Source organism: Chiloscyllium punctatum, chromosome 8 (genome assembly GCF_047496795.1).
Source record: "Chiloscyllium punctatum isolate Juve2018m chromosome 8, sChiPun1.3, whole genome shotgun sequence".
In the NCBI taxonomy this organism is placed as follows: Eukaryota; Metazoa; Chordata; class Chondrichthyes; order Orectolobiformes; family Hemiscylliidae; genus Chiloscyllium; species Chiloscyllium punctatum.
The window spans coordinates 106,613,852-106,634,275 of record NC_092746.1 but is presented as its reverse complement, the minus strand read 5'-3'; the positions used below and the strand labels follow the sequence as shown (position 1 = coordinate 106,634,275).

The 20,424-nt window shown below is 41.0% G+C and overlaps 1 protein-coding gene across 1 annotated transcript in view; it reads left to right on the top strand.

Moving 5' to 3' along the window:
- The window catches only part of nom1 (nucleolar protein with MIF4G domain 1), a 66,616-nt gene extending 53,469 nt beyond the window's left edge, over positions 1-13,147 (top strand). Inside the window, exons 9-11 of the mRNA XM_072576216.1 lie at positions 3,831-3,962; positions 10,497-10,606; positions 12,525-13,147. Of these exons, the coding sequence (XP_072432317.1) occupies positions 3,831-3,962; positions 10,497-10,606; positions 12,525-12,702 (420 nt within the window). The 3' untranslated portion in view covers positions 12,703-13,147. The remainder of the gene's footprint in view (positions 1-3,830; positions 3,963-10,496; positions 10,607-12,524) is intronic.
- The last annotated feature ends 7,277 nt before the right edge of the window (positions 13,148-20,424 follow it).

Sequence of the window (20,424 nt, the reverse complement as noted above, 5' to 3'; positions counted from 1 at the left end):
GGTTGGGATGGGAGAGTGAGGTGACCTGGGAGGCCCACATCCCTTCCACCTTGCCCCCTCTCTTACACAGTGCATGGATGTATGCATGCACACCAGCACTTAGACGCACATACACCATCCCCAAATCCCTGATGAACTTTTGAGTGAAGTTGACTGAGATTTCAATGTGAAATCGGGCACAAAAATAAGTGGAGTGGTATGTAAGGGTGATGAAATTGGGAGAGAAAAAATAGTTTGGGATCGCGAAAAGAAGCTCATTTACAAATCAAAAAACATTTACAACCTGAATTTACAAGGCATTTGGATGGGTATATAAATAGGAAGGGTTTGGAGGGATATGGGCCAAGTGCTAGCAAATAGGACTAGATTAATTTAGGATATTTGGTCAGCATGGACGAGTTGGACAGAAGGGTCTGTGTCCAAACTGTACGCCTCTATGAATCTAATTGAGACTTCACACTTGCGGACATATACTTTGAGCAAGTGAGAATGATTCGCAGATGGTAACAATTATGTTAAAAGTATGTTTACTTTGCTAATTAAAAGATCCAGGTTTCTTTGGAAATGCTATCTGTAAATTTGCATAAAAATACAATAATTTCATGAGAAGACCTATCAAATTAAGTGGTAGATCTTGAGATGACTGGAACTTCATGGTGCACCTGAAGAAATACTGCCTGTCTGGCACCCAGAAGTGCTAACTGATGTTCCTTAATGATGATATGAGTCACTTCCATTCATTTAGCTGTTTAGGTTTACAAGTGAATTAGAATGCACTTAACTGACAAATTTCTTCCGCTGAAGACAAACATGATTGCGTGCAATATTTGTTTAATTCCTGTGAACATTATGCCTGTGTTTAAAAGTGGCCTTGAGAGGCAAATGCTGACATGTCAACAGTTTGAGAGATAGCAGCAAACAAATCCTTCCTTTTAAATACAGGTTATTTTATTTATTGCAAGGTGAATTTCATTTTACCTCTGTTAACTATATCAATAGAGTCTGCATGCAGGTCTTCAGCTGAATTTATATGGAGAGTTTCAACCTTTTAGTCACTTGCTCCAAAAATTCTTATCTGCCATTTTCACCACTTAGAAATTACTGTAGTATGTTAGAAGGGTGGCAGAATATGGGACATAAAATAATACACTACACAAGTTTGAACAATTGTCATTCAGTTCCTGTGTTAAATGGTCATTTCTGTTCATTTGATTTTTATTTTTAGATATTTTTATTGAAAATTTTAACATGTTTTTACAAAAGAAAACTTAAAGAAAAACCCAAGTATAAACATTGATATACAGTTAAATCTTAAATGATAACCAAAATCTATCTAACAAGAAAAAAGAAATACCAAGAGAAAAAGACAAAACTCAACTAACCACTCATCCAGCTTACAACTAACCAAAGTGTATCACTAAAATTCTTGCGTTATTCAAGAGAAAAAAAAAATCCAACGGATAACACATGAATTGAGCAGTGATATACATGCTCAGAATGTGTTAACTGATATACATGCTCAGAATGTGTTAACTGATATACATGCTCAGAATGTGTTAACATCAGATCACAACAAAATCCGTATTTATCCAAAACATCCCAAGCATAGGGCATATAAAATTCACAAAAATAAAAGCGCTCTAATACATTCGGATCAATATAATGAAAAAACTAAGTAGTTTTTAAAAAAAGTATAAAACTTATTTAAATGGAGATCTTCCCCCTTATTTCCATCATAACCTCTCCCAACCAGTGCTCCACCTTTGACCCAGGCACTCCACGATAGGATAAAGAAAATTCAAGTGTACTACTGAACTAAAACTAACAGTGAGTGTCCTATCCCCACCCACACCAACACCTGGATATATTTGGTAATGTTAATACCATATATGAACATATGACTATAAAATTACAGTCTCAGCAAATACTAATTAAATATATTAATACAAAATAACAGGGGAAAACAACCCCACTCCCAAGGGCAAAGATAAAATAAGGTAAGATAGCCACCTTCCCCCCCCCCCCCCATCTACATGAACTAGACCCCCTGGCCTATATATAAAAAAGGGAAAGGAAATCGCTAAGTAAAGGATGAATAAATAAACCCTTCTTCCCACTCCCCGAAGATAATATTAAACAGTAAGATAATGAAAGGAAAAGAAAGGGGGGGTAAACCGGCATGGGGGTAGGGCAAAACAACATCAATTAACTCTTATAATTTGTCTAAGAGAGTCCAAAAGTTCCTTGGCCTTCTCCGGTGATCCAAAGTTAAACACGGACCCCTCATGGCTAAAGCGTAGTATAGCTGGGTAGCGCAAGGAGTATTGAATGTTTAAATCCCTTAAACACTTTGCTTCATCAAACGCCTTCCTCTTTCGGACCAAAGCTGGGAAAAGTCCTGAAATAACATAATCTTGGATCCTTTATGAGTCATGGCTTGTGGGTCTTTCCCAAGATTTCTGGAGGCTTCCAAGAGCATCTGCCTCACCTTATAGATCTGCAGCTGGAACAGGACTGGACAGGGGCGCTGGTTTGAGTCGGGCCCGCATATTGCACCCGGTAGGCCCATTCTACCCTTACCTGGCCTGATCCAGCCTCCAGGTTCAGTAACTGCGGAAGCCACTGTTCAAGGAACCTTATAAGCTGGCTGTTCAGGAAGGCCCAGCAAACTAATATTTTTTCGACGACCTCTATTCACGAGGTCATCAATGTGATTCTCTAAGGTCCGGACTTGCTGCTCGAGAGTCCGGATCCAATCCACAGCCGATTCAGCAATGGCCTCAGAGATCATGGCCTTTAGCTCCGCCCCTCCGACTCAGCATTCAATTTCTTCGATGTCTCGGCTATGCTTTTGTAGCGCAGCCAAGAATGAATTCCATCGACTTCGGGACTCTTCTATGAAGAGTCTTCGCATCGAGTTTGGAGATTATTTCCGTGATGCTCTCCACTGTAGGTAGGTCCCCCGGGGTGGCTGCGGATGCCTCTGCTGCAGCTGGGAGTGGGGTGGGGGGGAGGGGGGGGGGCTCCTGCCTGCTGAGAACTGTGAACTCCTTTCCCCCTAGTCATTTTTACAGGAGACTGAACTGTATAAATTTAGTACTAAACCACTAATTACATTAAATAAAAACTATTTTTAATTGATTTGGTGAGTGTGGTGGAGGAGGGTGGCCCACTTTGCCTAGGTCTTGGGAGGAGTACTATAGACTCAGACTTGCTGAGTCGCTGCCATCTTGGATCCCCTCATTTTTGATTTTTGTTAATGTAAATTTTGGTTCAAATTGGTATTTGATATAAAATGCAATCTGTAGGCGAAAATGAGTACTGCAGATGCTGGTGATTAGAGTTAATAGCGTGGTGCTGGAAAAGCACAGCAGTGTCAGGGGGCTTCCAAGGTGCAGGAAAATGGATGTTTTGTGCAAAAGCCCTTCATCAGGAGGCTGGGGGTTGGAGCGATAAGTGGGAAGGGGTGAGGCTGGGGGAAAGATGGCTGAGAGTGCAGTAAATGGATGGAGATGGGGGCAAAGGTGATAGGTCGGAGGGGACTGTGGTGCAGATAGGTGGGAAGGAAGATGGACAGATGGGACAAGTCATGAGGACAATGCTGAGCTGGAAGGTTGAAACAGGGGTAAGGTGGGGGGAGGAGAAATGAAAAAACAGGTGAAATCTATAGCCTGCAATTTCTAAGCCTGTTCATCCAATGGCAGGGAACCTTCTTTAGTTCAACTGGATAAACATATCAAGTTAAAGTTATAATATCTGTCTTGCTGACCTATAAAGTTTATTAAACAATAATTTTTTCAAATTTCTGTTTGACCCTTCAACCTTAATAGATGACATTCCAATTTAGCATGTGGGACCGCTTCAGAGATTTGAAGAGTATGGCCAATGGCGCAACCACAAATTTGGTTCACCTCCTTGTTCATCTTCTCAGCAAGAAAGTAGTGTCTCTGTCTGTCTTTAAGGTTAGTACTTTCTGAATATAAAATCATTATGCTTGAAAGAGTAATCTCTTATTGTACTGCACAAGATCTTTTGAGTGACAGAGTAGCAGTAAACATGACTGTGCTTGAAATGGCGCCTTCTGCCTTTTGTGTGTTGGACCCTTTGGAGCCTCCTTTCCAAGTTAGAGCATGGATCCAATAGTAGTGCCAGAGTCCTATCTTCCATTCAGTGACTGTGTTTTAAAACACAATCTGGGGTACAGGACAAGAAGATGGAGCAGCTGCAGAGGTAGAGAAGGAACTGAAGAGTACCAGAGTTGGAGGTGGAAATGTGTTTGTGAGCAGAACTGAGGGTGACAACTCCCAAATGCCATTGTACCTGCTAGAAATAGTTCTTACGGATAAAACTGTGGGCACATGGCCCAAGTTAACAAGCTGACAGATCCCAAAGAGACCCAGCAGGGTCATCCAAGGAGCAATTTTTGATGAACTGAGATAAAATCATTTAGTTCATTCAGTTTAGAACTTCCCTCTTCCTTGCATTTGTTAAATTTTGTGCTCTGCATGTGAAGTCAGTGACTCTCCAAGTTATTAAATTCTTGCTTTGTGTATGATCTTGCTATCAGGAAAAAGGTTGTTTTATTTCCCAGTAGAATGCATTCCTCAGTGGGTGTATGAAGAGTTTCTCACATAAAATCATACACATCTAACTTTGTTACCTGGAGAGCTGCAGAGAAAGAACATTGCTCATGAAAATCCTACTTTTCTCGGAAGAAAAATATATATCAAATACATGTACACAGAAGTGAGAGAGCAAATGGTGGTGATTTAGCAAAGTGCCATGTGTAAATGGAATTTTCTTATCAGGACTAGAGAGAAAGGAAAAGAAAATGAATTATCTAATGTGTGCAAGAGGATAATCAGTAAGTTTTGATTTTGCAAGGAAATCATAAAAGCACTAGAGATTTAACAGGGTGCCACAAATCTTGAGCTGGTAGCATTAGCATTTGAGTGACTATTGTCTTATTTATGCTTCAGAGCTACCCGCTTGGAAAGCTTTTCTGAGCAGGACAATAAATATGATTGTGACAACAAAAGGCCAACACCAGCCTCTGTCGCTGCTAGCTGTGGAAATCATGTTCATGGAGGGTCAATGGTGGCTGAATGATTTTATTCACTTAGAGTTTTGCATGTCACAACAGCAACTAAATTTGATCCTTCTATGATGTAAGATGATCTCAACTAAATAAAAATAATAATATCTTGTTTGCCTTCCTGAGACAGTAGGGAGAAAGTGGTCTAGAATTCCACTTGCATAACTTTAAACTCAGAGTTCATGACAGATGGAACCTTAAATTGACTTGGTTATGATGCTTTCCCGCATCTCTCAACCGCTCATTCCAACATTATAAACTCCGCCTTACTAACAAGGTTCAGACACAATTAAAATTTACTTGGGTAAGTTCCAGCCCCTGTGGAACCATTCAGCTGAGAGAAATTTTTTGAGGAAAGAAAATCATGGTCTCTCCTTCTATCGAGGAACTACTCATCATTTGTCTAAAAGTGAAGCACTGCACACTATATTCAATCATTGTCCTTTATTGCAGACTTGTTTATTGTCAATCATTTACTGTATTTAGGTCTAGTAGAATTCAATATTAAAACTAAATCTCTGGACTTGTGATTGCAAGTTAATTTGAAATTAAATTAGAGATGGTTTTCAGAATTTTGTTATTCAGAGGAGAAAACATACAGAATTGTTATGTCCATTTTGCATACACAACACCCAGATTAAAAGCTTAGTCTGGGTGGTCAAGAAAGGAATTTGTATATCATATATAAAATGAGAACAGCAAATGCTGAGGTCAGGCACCATCTGTGGTGCAAAACAGAGTTTATGTTTCTGGATGTTGACCTTTACACCACCACCTTTTTTTTTCAAATTAACCATATCATACCTTTAATATGGACAAATCTTCCAGAGGTGCTACATTGAAGTGTAGCTAAGATTGGACACTAAATCAAAGAAAGAATATTAAGAACCTAAAAACATGGCCATAAAAGAGTTTCAACAAAGGGAAGTAATTCTGAATCCACGCTGATGTTCTGGGGAGATGGGTTCAGCCCTCACAATGGCAGATCACGAACTTTGAACTCAATAAAAAATTAGCCGAATTTTAACCATGTAGCTATTGACAAATGTTGTAAAAACCTATTTGGTTCACTTGGGGGAAAAATATCTGCCATCCTTACCTGGTCCACTCTCAACCATATTGTTGTCACATTTACTCTTACCCTGCCCTCTGGCTGTTTGGAATGGGCAATAAATACTGGCCTATCCAGTGACAACCTTCTTCCATGAACAAATAGAAAGAGAAATGGAGAGTTTCAGAATGTGCATTCTAGTGCACAGACTACCAAAGGCCTGTATGAACACAACTGTGGGATGGGTAAAGGAAGTAAGAGATGCACCAAACATCAGCCATCTCAGCTCAAACTTTAGGAATTATCTACACATTGTTCATAGACGATAATGTAATTTCATTTATGTTGAACTTACAACATGACAAGATCTGCCGAGGTGTTTCACAGAACTGGTAATGGAATGTGACAATGCAGCATCATTGGTTTGCTGCAACCCAGCTAAAAATAGTCGCTCAAAACAGTGTAATTTGTAATGCTGCAGGGAATACTGCTGATACTCCTTTAGCAACATAGATTTCCAGAGTAGTCCATAAATATATTTATCTCTTTGCATAAGAAACTGAAGTAGGACTAAAGCCCTTGATGCCCAATCTGCCGTACAGTGAGGTCACAATTGATCTTCCCAATTATCCTCTATTATCCCAGTATTCTTTATTTTAAACATATACTTCCCAATTACTTCCAATAACTTATCCATCCCCATCCTGGTCTCAACTCCAGTTCAAGTCCAAAGCCATATTTCTTTGTCAACAACATAACGTTTATCAACAGCCTCTCTGCTTTAACAAAATAATGATTTGGCTTCCTGTTACTTGTACAAATTGGTAGGAATCGCTGAATGAAATCCAATGCCACATTTTCCTGGTATTAACAACAACAAAAATATTAGCTTTGCTTTGAGAACAGCTGATGTTTAACCCAGGCAGTAGTTTACAGCATGGAAGGTGGCCATTCAGCCCCCCAAGTATCTGATCATTCTCTACAGGGCAATCTAAACTGTCCCATTCCAGCACACTATACGTCCATGACCTTTCAAGTTCACTTCCTTTCAAATGTCTGCCCAGTTTCTTCTTAAAATCATTGATCATCTCCAATTCCACTACCCTCCTGCGTTCCATTTATTACCATTGGCTGCATTTAAACATGAAGTTCTTTCTTTCATTCACTTGCATATCTTATCAGCTAATGGGAACAGCTTTTTCTTGTCCACCTGAACCAAATCTGTAATTATTTTGTAGATCTCTATCAAATCCTTAAATCCTTTCTGCAATAAAGAGAAAAATCTTTGTTTCTCGTATCTAACCTTATCACTAAAATCCCCAACCCTGAAGACATAGTTAACTTTCCTCAGAAGCCTCTCCAGGACCTTTCCATCCTAATGTGTGATTACCGACAGTGGACAAAGTGCTCTAGTTGTGGCCAGACTAAAGATACAGAATAACTTATGTGCTAGCAAGTTTTGAAAAGATTTGTAGCTCAGGTTGGGGTTCTGGATGTTGGTTTGCTCGCTGAGCTGGATTGTTTCATTTTCAGATGTTTCGTCACCATATTACATAACATCTTCAGTGAGCCTCTAGACGAAGCATTGCTGGTGTTTCCTGCTTTCTATTTATACCCTTACTGGCTCATAATTCACTAAAGACAAGGAAAATAACAACAAACTGCCATTCCTAGGATGTCACAGTAGAGCGAACAGTAGAGCAAAACTAATGTGATTTACAAAATACAGTGCAAGAACTGTAACAAACACTACATTGGACAAACAGGCAGAAAACTATCCCCCAGGATACATGAACATAACTAGCCACAAAACGACATGACCCACTCTCACTAGTATTCTTACAGATGAGGAAGGACACCACTTCGACTGGGACAACACATCCATCCTCTGACAAGCCAAACAGAGACATGCACAAGAATTCCTAGAAGCATAACATTCCAAGCGGAACTCTATCAACAAACACATTGACCTGGATCCCACTTACCACCACTGAGAAAAAGAACAGGAAATGACTTAACCACAGGAAATGACATCACCGACCCCAGGAAACCCAAATATTTCAATAGAAAGCAGGAAATACCAGCAGTGCTTTGTCCGGAGGCTCACTGTAGATCTTGCCTAGTGTGGTGACAAAATATCTGAAAATGTACCTTCCAGCTTGGCGAGCAAACCTACATCCAGAACTTCTGTGCTATGGTGATCAATGCCTCGACTTGCTAAACCGATATTCTTTGTTAGTCATTTTCTCAGTTCATCACCAAATTATTATGGGGCATTTTCTACATGAGTGCACATATAAAGCTGATTTTTAAAGAAGAAATACATTGCTGTGATCAGATTGTATGCAACAGCAGAGAAGTAATTTCACTTTTTGCCATGTATCTCCAATGTTCTCAATGTCTTGTACAACCCAGTTGTTACAGAAAATTCAAGTTGGTAAGTAAAGTGAATTCGTTGCTGTATCAGTTCTCATTCCCACTGATTGACATTGTTTCTCAGTTTGGAAATGCCTCACCTTTAAAATTCTTACTGTTGTCTTCAAATTGCTCCACAACCTCTCCCCTCCAATCTATGTAACCTCCTGCAGCTCCGAAGTTCTCAAAGGTAATTGTATGTCCCCAGTTTGGTTTGTTGTATAGCCCTAACTTCAGTCAGAACCTGCTGTGATTTTGGCTGCTTGGCCTGAAGATTTAGAATTCCCTCCCTATATCTCTCAACCACTCTTTTCTCCTTGCAAATAGTATTTAAAACCTGCCCTATTGACTAAGCTTTTGGCCTGCTGTGAGACCTCCTGATATGACTCCGAATTGCGAACATTTCTGTGAAGCACCTTGGGCTGCTTTAATATATTCAAGGTGTTTCATAAATGCAAGTTATACATTTTTGTGTTATTTAGTAGACAAAGCAGAGAAAACAATGTAAATTGAATGAATTCCTAGAGTGTTATCCAAAAGAATATCTTTGAATGACCAACTGTTAAGTGTACATTAACTAATTTTGACTTGTTAACCTTTAAATGGAGTTTGGTGGTAGGAGAAAATCTGGCAAGTACTAATAATGTGAATTCATTTGAGGGGCACATGGGAGGGAAGGTTGCAAAACAATTTATGTGAGTCACATTTTGACAGCTTGACAAATTATTTGACTTAAATTGTGCTTAACTATCAACAGTTTAAAATCTACAGCCAACTATTGGGAATCATTCTAAGATCTATTTGATAGGATAAAAAAAAAAGAGTAGATCGAGAAAATACTCCATTCTGATGTTTAACCAATCATGGCCAAAAATAATTTAGTAGTTCATGAAAGAAATGTTGCACAACTGTGTGAGAAGTCGAAATTCAGCAGATTAGAAAACAAGCAGAGGTACAAAACAAGTTATCAGAGATGCAGAATGGAATGATAAAAATCCAACAGGAAAGCCATGTTGAAGCAACAGGTGAAGTTTTGATCTAGATGGCTTTGCTCATTTCTTACAATTCCTGTGCTATAAAATGTCCCATTAAAAATATTCAAAATATGAATAAATAAGAGCTTTAACGTTTTAAAAGAACGTGTATTAAATAAGTTCCTTTTCTAATTTTTCAGGGGTTTTGCTCTGAAAGAGTCAAGAGTGTAGTGCTGGAAAAGCACAGCAGGTCAGGCAGCATCCAAGGAGCAGGAGAATCGACATTTCGGGCAAAAGTCATATGCCCGAAACGTCGACTCTCCTGCTCCTCGGAAGCTGCCTGACCTGCTGTGCTTTTCCAGCACTACACTCTTGACTCTTTCAGAGCAAAACCCCTGAAAAATTAGAAAAGGAACTTATTTAATACACGTTCTTTTAAAACGTTAAAGCTCTTATTTATTCATATTTTGAATGTTGTATCCTGTTCTGGACATGGCATCTCGTGGAGGAAATGATGGTTATGAGATTGAGAGAAGCGGGAATGAAATTAGGCCTACAAGAGTTAATTTATGATACACTGCATAAACTAAGCTTGAAGTAAAAATTAAGACTGATCTAATTATGGCACTAATGATTTTATTTTTGGTTGAGATGGCCAGAACTCAGGGCCATTACTGTAAAATTGAAACTAGACTCTTTAGAGGTTACTTCAGGAAGCACTTCGTACACTATTATACAAATGTGGAACATTCATTCTGCAAAAACCTGAGTGCAGGGTTAGAGTTTTTTTAAGATCTAGATTGATTTTTTTTTAATGGCAAGGGTAATCACAGGATTTGAAGATACAATACAGACTGGCCATAATTTCATTGAATGGTAGAACTTACTGAATGACCTACTTCTACTAATTTTATTTCATGAAAGCAGTCTATTATATATAAATACCCATTTCAATATGCAGGTAATAGAGTTCAGCGAACTAGACAAACCTAAAGTCAAACTTTTACGCCACGTTCTCCATAAACTACTTGTGGATACAGAACCTGAAGATTTAGTGGCAATATTTCAAAGGTAATACTTGTACTTTTATTATTTCTATTTTTAAGAACTGTTTTTAAAAAAAGCCATAAATTTACTCAACCATATCAATTGATTTGAAAGGGGAGGAGTGTTTTAAAACATAAGACAGAGAAAGATTCTTGATAAGCAAGGGAGTGGAAGATTGTCAGGGGTAAGTTAGAATGTTTAGAAGACTGAGAGGGGATCTCATTGAAACGTATAGGATTATGAAAGGACTGGACACTCTGGCAGGAGGGAACATATTTCCGTTGATGGGGGAGTGCCGAACCAGAGGACACAACTTAAAAATACGGGGTAGACCATTTAGGACAGAGATGAGGAGAAACTTCTTCACCCAGAGAGTGGTGGCTGTGTGGAATGCTCTGCCCCAGAGGGCAGTGGAGGCCCAGTCTCTGGATACTTTTAAGAAAGAATTGGATAGAGCTCTTAAAGATAGTGGAGTCAAGGGGTATGGAGATAAGGCTGGAACAGGATACTGATTAGGAATGATCAGCCATGATCATATTGAATGGCGGTGCAGGCTCGAAGGGCAGAATGGCCTACTCCTGCATCTATTGTCTATTGTTAGAATGTGGAGTAATCAGATCAGCCATCATCATCTTGAATGGCAGAGCTGGGCAGTGGGACCTTCTGCTCTTAATTTATAAGTTTTTTTTCAAAATATATAATCTATATCTGTCATGGCAACTGGTTTATTTAATGTTGAATAAGAATTTGAATTGTCTGGTTGAGTGGCCTGCTAAAGTTTAGTACATTATATTTCATGGTCCAAGGATTGATACTGTGCTTGCTGGGCTAATGTGAACCATCCTACATTGTAATATGATTGCTATCAGTGTATGTTATCCAGATCATTAATGGTGAAGACTCCTCACCGAAACATGTCCTTTGGTTTAGACTGAAATTCATCTCCAAGCACTTGACAAATGAAGTATATAATTCAATGTTGTTGGCTCTTCAAAACTTCAACTTAAAACTACAGTTTTAGATATATTGAAAGTTAACTGTTTTTGATTTAAGGATGATTGCACAATCAAGAATGCATACTTGGAATAAAAGTCTTCAGTAATTATGAAATTTAGAGAATATATACCCCAGTATTCATTTCAAATTCAGATTTCTGCCCAAGATCTGCAATGACCATGCAGTAGAACTGTAATACTCAATGGACAAATGTGTTAGCACTTTGTGCATGTAAAGAGTCATAGATATCTCGTGCACAGAAAAAGGCCCTTCGCCCATCAAGTCAGTACCTGTCAAAAACAACCACCAATTTTCCCATTTCCTATTTCCAAATACAAAGAAATAGTCCAACATTTTTGTCCTGTGTTCTTCAGGACAGACTTGCAAGAATATCGAAAATGAGCAACAACTTGTATTATAGAAGAAAAGGGTGAAGATTGGTTGGTAATCCAACAGTACTAAGAATTACACTTACAAACAATTGAAAATTATTGGTCGGGCTCTGAATGCTCATGTCTGTTCCAAACTACATATATTCATACACAGAGCTCTGGCCTGTAACTAAAAAGACTGAAATATTAGACTTTTTTTCAGGTGAACAAAAGCTTTGAGATGGGGGAGAAGTGTTTTCCTTGAACACACTCCATGACAAAACCTGGATCAATTGCAATCAACTTGCCTGATTGAATTTAAGTAAAAGCTTATTGGAACCTGGCGTATTCTCCACAGCAACACCACAACCAAAGTCCACTTGCCATCCAGTCTGGACCATGTTCTCTTGTAGAATAAATTGTTGCTCACTTTAAAATTTGGTATTCTTGTGATTTGTATTCTAATGACTCCAAGAGGAACAGCTTTGACCATATATTCCATATAGCCTTTTTTTAAAATCTTTTAATTCTTGATGTATGGTTTTTCTAAAGATCTTCATATTCTTTCAACATAGGATCTCTGGAATTCCAAAGCTGGGACTGTTCCGCGAAGGCCTGAAACTCTTCCTTTCACACTTCTTATTGAAGAATGCTTCCAGCTTGGGGAGTGTAGAACAAGCTAATTTGCTTAAAGCACGTGTGGACATAGCTGAAAAGGCTTTACAAACGAAAGATACAATACTGAAATTTTAAGAATTGAACACAATATAGGATATTTTACTGCAGCACAAATTGAAAAGTTGGTTCACGATATGTGTCTCACTTTTGGAAATAGAAGACTTGTATTAATAACAGGAGATACTTCATGCTGCTGCATTCAAAAGAAAATACTTCAGGCTTTACACTTGTCAAAAAGACCACTAGGTGGCATATTTCTACCATATCAGTATCTTGTATATTTAGCTTTAATGACACCAATTTTAATGCCTGTATGGTTCAGACTGCAGTTCACAGAAATATAATTTGCTATTTCTGGCTACAGAATGCCAGTAATAGGTGTTCTGTTCAAAGAATCCTTAAATTACAGCCAACTTTGTTTAAAAGTAAATTTTATATTTATAGTCACCAAACTTGTGGGTGTATTGTAACCTTGATATAAAAATAATACAAGAATTAAAAAGTATCGATGGAGACAAAATTTACAGTTTTTCTATCGATACTGTATTTCATGATACATTAAATGAGAATTTTTTGTTAAACTCATTTCTTTTGGATTTACAAAGTGCAATTGTTAGCCAAAAGATGTAAAAATTTAAAGCCCCTGCATTGCACATTACAAAGCCATAATTTCCTTAATGCATGTGGAGAACAACCATTGTATTCTTGAACGTGATTCATTCAATTAAAGTATACACATCAAGCTATCAGGTGAAAATAGGATAAAGCAGTGTACTTGCACACACATCCCACTATTTTAGATATCCAGTGCCTGGAAACATTGTCAGCATCTTCCTTGTGTTATAGATACCAAGTTGTTACTACTTCACTCCTCTCCCTGTTGTCAGATTGCTTGGTCTTGCACATGTTGTAGTTGCCTCTGTCTTATCTTCGACACTCTCATTCCATGAGTAAATAACAAGATGTTAAGGAGGCAAGCTGTACTCTTCAACTCCTGCCACAAACTCCACAGCCTTTCCAGTGGTTCAGTCCCTATTCCTCGTCATTAGCTCAGATTGAACCAGAAACATTAGCATCCTATTCGATTTGGATTTACAACATCAGCGTCCTATTTGATTCCAAACTGAACTTCCTGTTTCATAATCCCTGTGTCACAAACATTGGTGATTCTGGGATGAGTAATATTGTCAACTTGAAGCATTACCTTAATCCATCTGCTGCTGAATCCCTTATCTGCGTGCAATTCTGGTCTCCTTCCTATTGGAGGCATATTGTAAAACTTGAAAGAGTTCAGAAAAGATTTACAAGAATGTTGCCAGGGTTGGAGGATTTGAGCTATAGGGAGAGGCTGAATAGAACATAGAACATAGAAAAATACAGTGCAGTACAGGCCCTTCGGCCCTCGATGTTGCGCTGACCGAAGCCTACCTAATCTACACTAGCCCAATAACCTCCATATGCTTGTCCAATGCCCGCTTGAATGACCATAAAGAGGGAGAGTCCACCACTGATACTGGCAGGGCATTCCATGAACTCACAACCCGCTGAGTAAAGAATCTACCCCTAACATCTGTCCTATACCAACCTCTCCTTAATTTAAAGCTGTGTCCCCTAGTAACAGCTGACTCCATACGTGGAAAAAGGTTCTCACTGTCAACCCTATCTAAACCCCTAATCATCTTGTACACCTCTATCAAATCTCCCCTAAACCTTCTTTTCTCCAATGAGAACAGCCCCAAGTGCCTCAGCCTTTCCTCATACGATCTTCCTACCATGCCAGGCAACATCCTGGTAAACCACCTCTGCACCCGTTCAAGTACCTCCACATCCTTCCTATAGTATGGCGACCAAAACTGTACACCATACTCCAGGTAAGGCCACACCAGAGTCTTATACAACTGCAACATGACCTCAGGACTTCGGAACTCAATTCCTCTACCAATAAAGCCCAGTACGCCATATGCCTTCTTCACAGCACTATTTACCTGGGTGGCAACTTTCAGAGATCTGTGTACATGGACACCAAGATCCCTCTGCTCATCCACACTACCAAGTAGCCTACCATTAGCCCAGTAATCCATCTTCTTGTTACTCCTACCAAAGGTGAATGACTGCACACTTAGCTACATTGAACTCCATTTGCCACCTTTCTGCCCAGCTCTGCAACTTATCTATATCCCGCTGTAACCTGCCACATCCTTCTTCGCTGTCCACCACTCCACCGACTTTTGTATCATCCGCAAACTTGCTCACCCAGCCTTCAAGCCCCTCCTCCAGGTCATTTATAAAAATGACAAACAGCAATGGTCCCAAAACAGATCCTTGTGGAACACCGCTAGTAACTGCACTCCAAGATGAACCTATACCATCAACTACTACCCTCTGTCTCCTTCCAGCCAGCCAATTCCTAATCCAAACCTCTAATGCACCCTCAATGCCATACCTCTGTAGTTTTTGCATTAGCCTACCATGGGGTACCTTATCGAACGCCTTGCTAAAATCCATATACACCACATCTACTGTTTTACCCTCGTCCACTTCCTTAGTCACCTTCTCAAAGAACTCAATAAGGTTTGTGAGGCACGACCTGCCCTTCACAAAACCATGCTGACTATCCTTGATCACATTATTCCTATCCAGATGTTCATAAATCCTATCCCTTGCAATTGTCTCTAAGACTTTGCCCACAACAGAAGTGAGACTCACTGGCCGATAGTTACTAGGGCTGTCCCTACTCCCCTTCTTGAACAAGGGGACCACATTCGCTATCCTCCAGTCTTCTGGCAATATTCCCGTAGACAACGGCGACATAAAAATAAAGGCCAATGCCTCCGCTATCTCCTCCCTAGCTTCCCAGAGGATCCTAGGATAAATGCAATCAGGCCCAGGGGACTTATCTATTTTCACCCTTTCCAGTATTCCCCGGACCTCTTCCCTACATACCTCAAAGCCATCTATTCTAATCACTTGTGACTCAATATTCACATCAGCAACAACGTCCTGTTCCTGAATGAATACTGACGAAAAGTATTGATTTAGTGTCTCTCCAATCTCCTCTACCTCCACGCACAACTTCCCACTACTATCCTTGACTGGACCGATACCTACCCTCATCATCCTTTTATTCCTGACATACCTATAGAAAGCCTTAGGGTTTTCCCTAATCCTACCAACCAAGGACTTTTCATGTCCCCTTCTCGCTGCTCTTAGCTCTCTCTTTAGATCCTTCCTGGCTACCTTATAACTCTCAATCGCCCCAAATGAACCTTCACGCCTCATCTTTACATAGGCCGCCCTCTTCCCTTTTACAAGGGATTCCAATTCCTTATTAAACCACGGCTCCCTCACAAAACCCTTTCCTCCCTGCCTGACTGGTACATACTTATCAAGGACACCCAATAGCCGCTCCTTGAACAAGCTCCACATATCATTTGTGTCTTTCCCTTGAAGCCTATTTTTCCAATCCACACATCCTAAGTCATGCTTCACCGCATCATAATTTCCCTGCCCCCAGCTACAACTCATGCCCTGCAGTGCACACTTATCCCTCTCCATCACTAGAGTAAAAGTCACCAAGTTGTGGTCACTGTCCCCGAAGTGCTCACCTACCTCCAAGTCTAACACCTGGCCTGGTTCATTACCTAGAACCAAATCCAGTATGGCCTCACGTCTTGTTGGCCTGTCTACATATTGTGTCAGGAAACCCTCCTGCACACATTGGGCAAACACCGACCCATCTAACAAACTCGAACTATAGCTTTCCCAATCAATATGGGTATTTAAGCGGGCATTGGATAGGTATATGGAGGATAGTGGGTTAGTGTAGGTTAGGTGGGCTTTGATCGGCGCAACATCGAGGGCCGAAGGGCCTGTACTGCGCTGTATTGTTCTATGTTCTATGTTCTAATATCTGGGAAGTTAAAGTCCCCCATAACAACCACCCTATTACTTTCACTCTTCTTCTGAATCATCCTTGCAATACTTTCCTCTACGTCTCTCCAACTATTAGGAGGCCTGTAGAAAACTCCTAACAGGGTGACCTCACCTTTCCTATTTCCAACCTCAGCCCAAACTACCTCAGATGGCAAGTCTTCCTCCATTGTCCTTTCCACCACTGTAATACTATCCTTGACAAGCAATGCCACACCTCCCCCTCTTTTACCCCCACCTCTGACCCTACTAAAACATTTAAACCCTGGAACCTGCAACAGCCATTCCTGTCCTTATTCTACCCACGTCTCTGTAATGGCCACAACATCGAAGTCCCAGGTACCAACCCACGCTGCAAGTTCACCTACCTTATTTCTTATATTTCTGGCATTGAAGTATACACACTTCAAGCCACCTTCCTGTTTACCAGCACCCTCCTTAGAGATCGATGCCTTGTTCCTAACCTCCCTACACTCAAGGTCCTGTACCCTAAAGCTACAGTCCAGGTTCCCATGCCCCTGCAGAGTTAGTTTAAACCCTCCCAAAGAGCACTAGCAAACCTCCCCCCAAGGATAATGGTGCCCCTCAGGTTCAGGTGGAGACCATCCTGTTTATAGAGGTCCCACCTTCCCCAGAAAGAACCCCAGTTGTCCAGAAACCAGAATCCCTCCCTCCTGCACCATCCCTGTAGCCACGCATTTAACTGTTCTCTCTCCCTGTTCCTCGACTCTCTATTACGTGGCACGGGTAACAGACCAGAGACAACAACTCTGTTCGTTCTAGCTCTGAGCTTCCAACCTCGCTCCCTGAAAGCCTGCCTAATTTCCTCACCCCTCTTCCTACCAATGTCATTGGTGCCAATGTGGACCACGACCTGGGGCTGCTCCCCCTCCCCCTTAAGGACCCGGAAAACACGATCAGAGACATCACGTACCCTTGCACCTGGGAGGCAACATACCAAACGTGTTTCTCTGTCGCCCCCGCAAAACCGCCTATCTGTGCCCCTCACTATTGAGTCCCCAATAACTATCGCTCTACCTTTCTCCACCCTTCCCTTCTGAGCAACGGGGACAGGTTCCGTGCCAGAGGCCTGAACCTCGTTGCTTACCCCTGGTAAGTCGTCCCCCCCACAAGTATCCAAAACGGTATACTTGTTATTGAGGGGAACGACCCCAGGGGGTCCCTGCACTGGCTGCTTTCTCCCAGTCCCCCTCACTGTCACCCATCTGTCTATAACTTTTGGAGTAACTACTTCCCTAAAGCTCTGATCTATGACCACCTCTGCCTCCCGAATGATCCGTAGTTCATCCAACTCCAGCTCCAGTTCCCTAACACTGTCTTGGAGGAGCTGGAGATGAGTGCACTTCCCGCAAGTGTAATCAGGAGAGACGCTAATGGCTTCCCTCACCTCAAACATCTTGCAAGAGGAACATTGCACTGCCTTTGCTGCCATCCCTCTAAAAAGGTAAACTTTAAAAAGAAAACTAGATCTAAAGAAACAAACAAGCAAAATGTAGCACTTACCTGCTTACCACAACGGGTCTTATTAGGTTAGAGGAGGAGGGTGGGTGGGAGGCTCTACCCCTGTAGTGCCTCGGGTTCCTCGCCTGCACGCTTTTATAGAGGAAAAAAAACCTTCCCAGGTAAGCTAGCGCAACACCAGCTTCTGGGTCCAATAGGTGTTTAAAAAAACACTTTAAACTTTAACCGTTTAAAAAAATAACTGGACTATACCGCGACTTAAACTAAACACCATCAGACAGCCGTTACCTGCGCCGCCGAGAGAGTGAGGCCGAAGGCTTGGAGCTGCGCACTTTTATAGAGGAATAGACTAGGGCTGTTTTCTCTGGAGTCTCTGAGGCTGACTGGTGACCTGATAGAGGTTTATAAAATCATGAGAGACATGGATAGGATAAATAGACAAAGTCTTTTCCCTGGGGTGGGGGAGTCCAGAACTAGAGGGCGTAGGTTTAGGGTGAGAGGGGAAAGGTATAAAAGAGACCTAAGGGGCAACTCTTTCATGCAGAGGGTGTTACGTGTATGGAATGATCTGCCAGAGGATGTGGTGGAGGCTGGTACAATTGCAACATTTAAAAGGCATCTAGACGGGGATATGAATAGGAAGGGTTTGGAGGGATATGAGCTGGGTGCTGGTAGGTGGGACTAGATTGGGTTGGGATATCTGGTCGGCATAGAGAACAAATTGGACTGATGGGTCTGTTTCTGTGCTGTACATCTCTATGCCTCTTTGCCATTATCATGTCTTGGCTGCAGAACCCCCAGGATAATCATCCTCAATATCATTTTTCCATGCTTTTCCCCTACCTCTTAATGTCATTAATATTCTGACTTGAAGTGGCAAATGCAGAACCAATACCTAAGGTAGCCAAATATTTCTAAGTATTTTTAGAGTAATTTAAGTTTACGAAGATACAACAGTCAAGCAGACATGCTGCCCCCTCCACACTTCACATCAGCTCAGATGAACAAAGAAACTTTACAGCTCAGGAACAGGCCCTTCAGCCCTCCAAGCCTGTGCTGATCCAAATCCATTGTCTAAACCTATTGCCCAATTCCTAAGCATCTGTATCCCTCTGCTCCCCACCTACTCGTGCATCTGTCCACATGCACCTTAAATGAAGTCTGCCTGTACTACCTCTGCTGGCAACACGTTCCAGGCACCTACCACCCTCTGTGTACTTTCCACATGTATCCACCTTAAACTTTCACCTTGAACGTGTGACCACTCGCTAATGAATCCTTCAGTCTGGGAAAAAGCTTATCCCTATTCACCTGTCTATACCCTTCATGATTTTGTAGACCTAAATCAGGTCTTCCCTCAATCTCCTTTTTTTCTAATGAAAACAATCCTAACCTACTCAACCTCTCTTCATAGCTAGCACCTTCTATACCAGGCAACATCTTCGTAAACCTTCTCTGCACCCTCTCCAAAACGTCCACATCCTTTTCGCAATATGGTGACCAGAACTGTACACAGTATTCTAAATGGAGCTGAACCAAAGTCTTGTACAATTTTAACATGACCTGCCAGCTCTTATACTCAATACCCCATCCGATAAAGACAAGTATACCATATGCCTTCTTGACCACTCGATCGACCTGTGCAGCCACCTTCAAGGTACAATGGACCTGAACTCCCAGATCTCTCTGCTCATCCACTTTTCGAAGAGCTCTTCTGTTTACAGTATAGTTCACTCTAGAATTAGACCTTCCAAAATGCATCACCTCACATTTGCCCGGATTGTACTCCATCTGCTACTTCTCCAACTAACTCTCCAGTCTATCTATATTCTCCTGTATTCTTTGACAGTCCCCTATGCTTTTTGCTACTCCACCAATCTTCATCTCATCTGCAAACGTACTGATCAGACTACTAATGTCCTCTTCCAGATCATTTATGTATATCACTAACAATAGTGGCCCCAGCATTGCTCCCTGTGGAACACTACTGGTCACCTTTCTCCATTTCGAGAAATCCTTTCAACTACTACTGTCTCCTGTTGCTCACAGTTCTTTATCCACTATCTAGAACACCCTGCACACCAAGTGACTTCACTTTCTCCATTAGTTTACCATGGAGAACCTTATCAAATGCCACAGCCCTTCCTTCATCTATCAACTTGGCCACTTCCTCAAAGAACTCTATTAAGTTGGTAAGGCACGATCTCCCCTGCACAAAACTATGTTGTCTATCACTGATAAGCCCATTCTTTTCTAAATATAAATAGATCTTATCCCACAGTACCTTCTCCAGCAACTTTCCCACATTGACATCAGGCTCACAGGTCTGTATTTACCTGGAATATCCCTACTACCCTTCTTGTACATTGGAACAATATTAGCAAC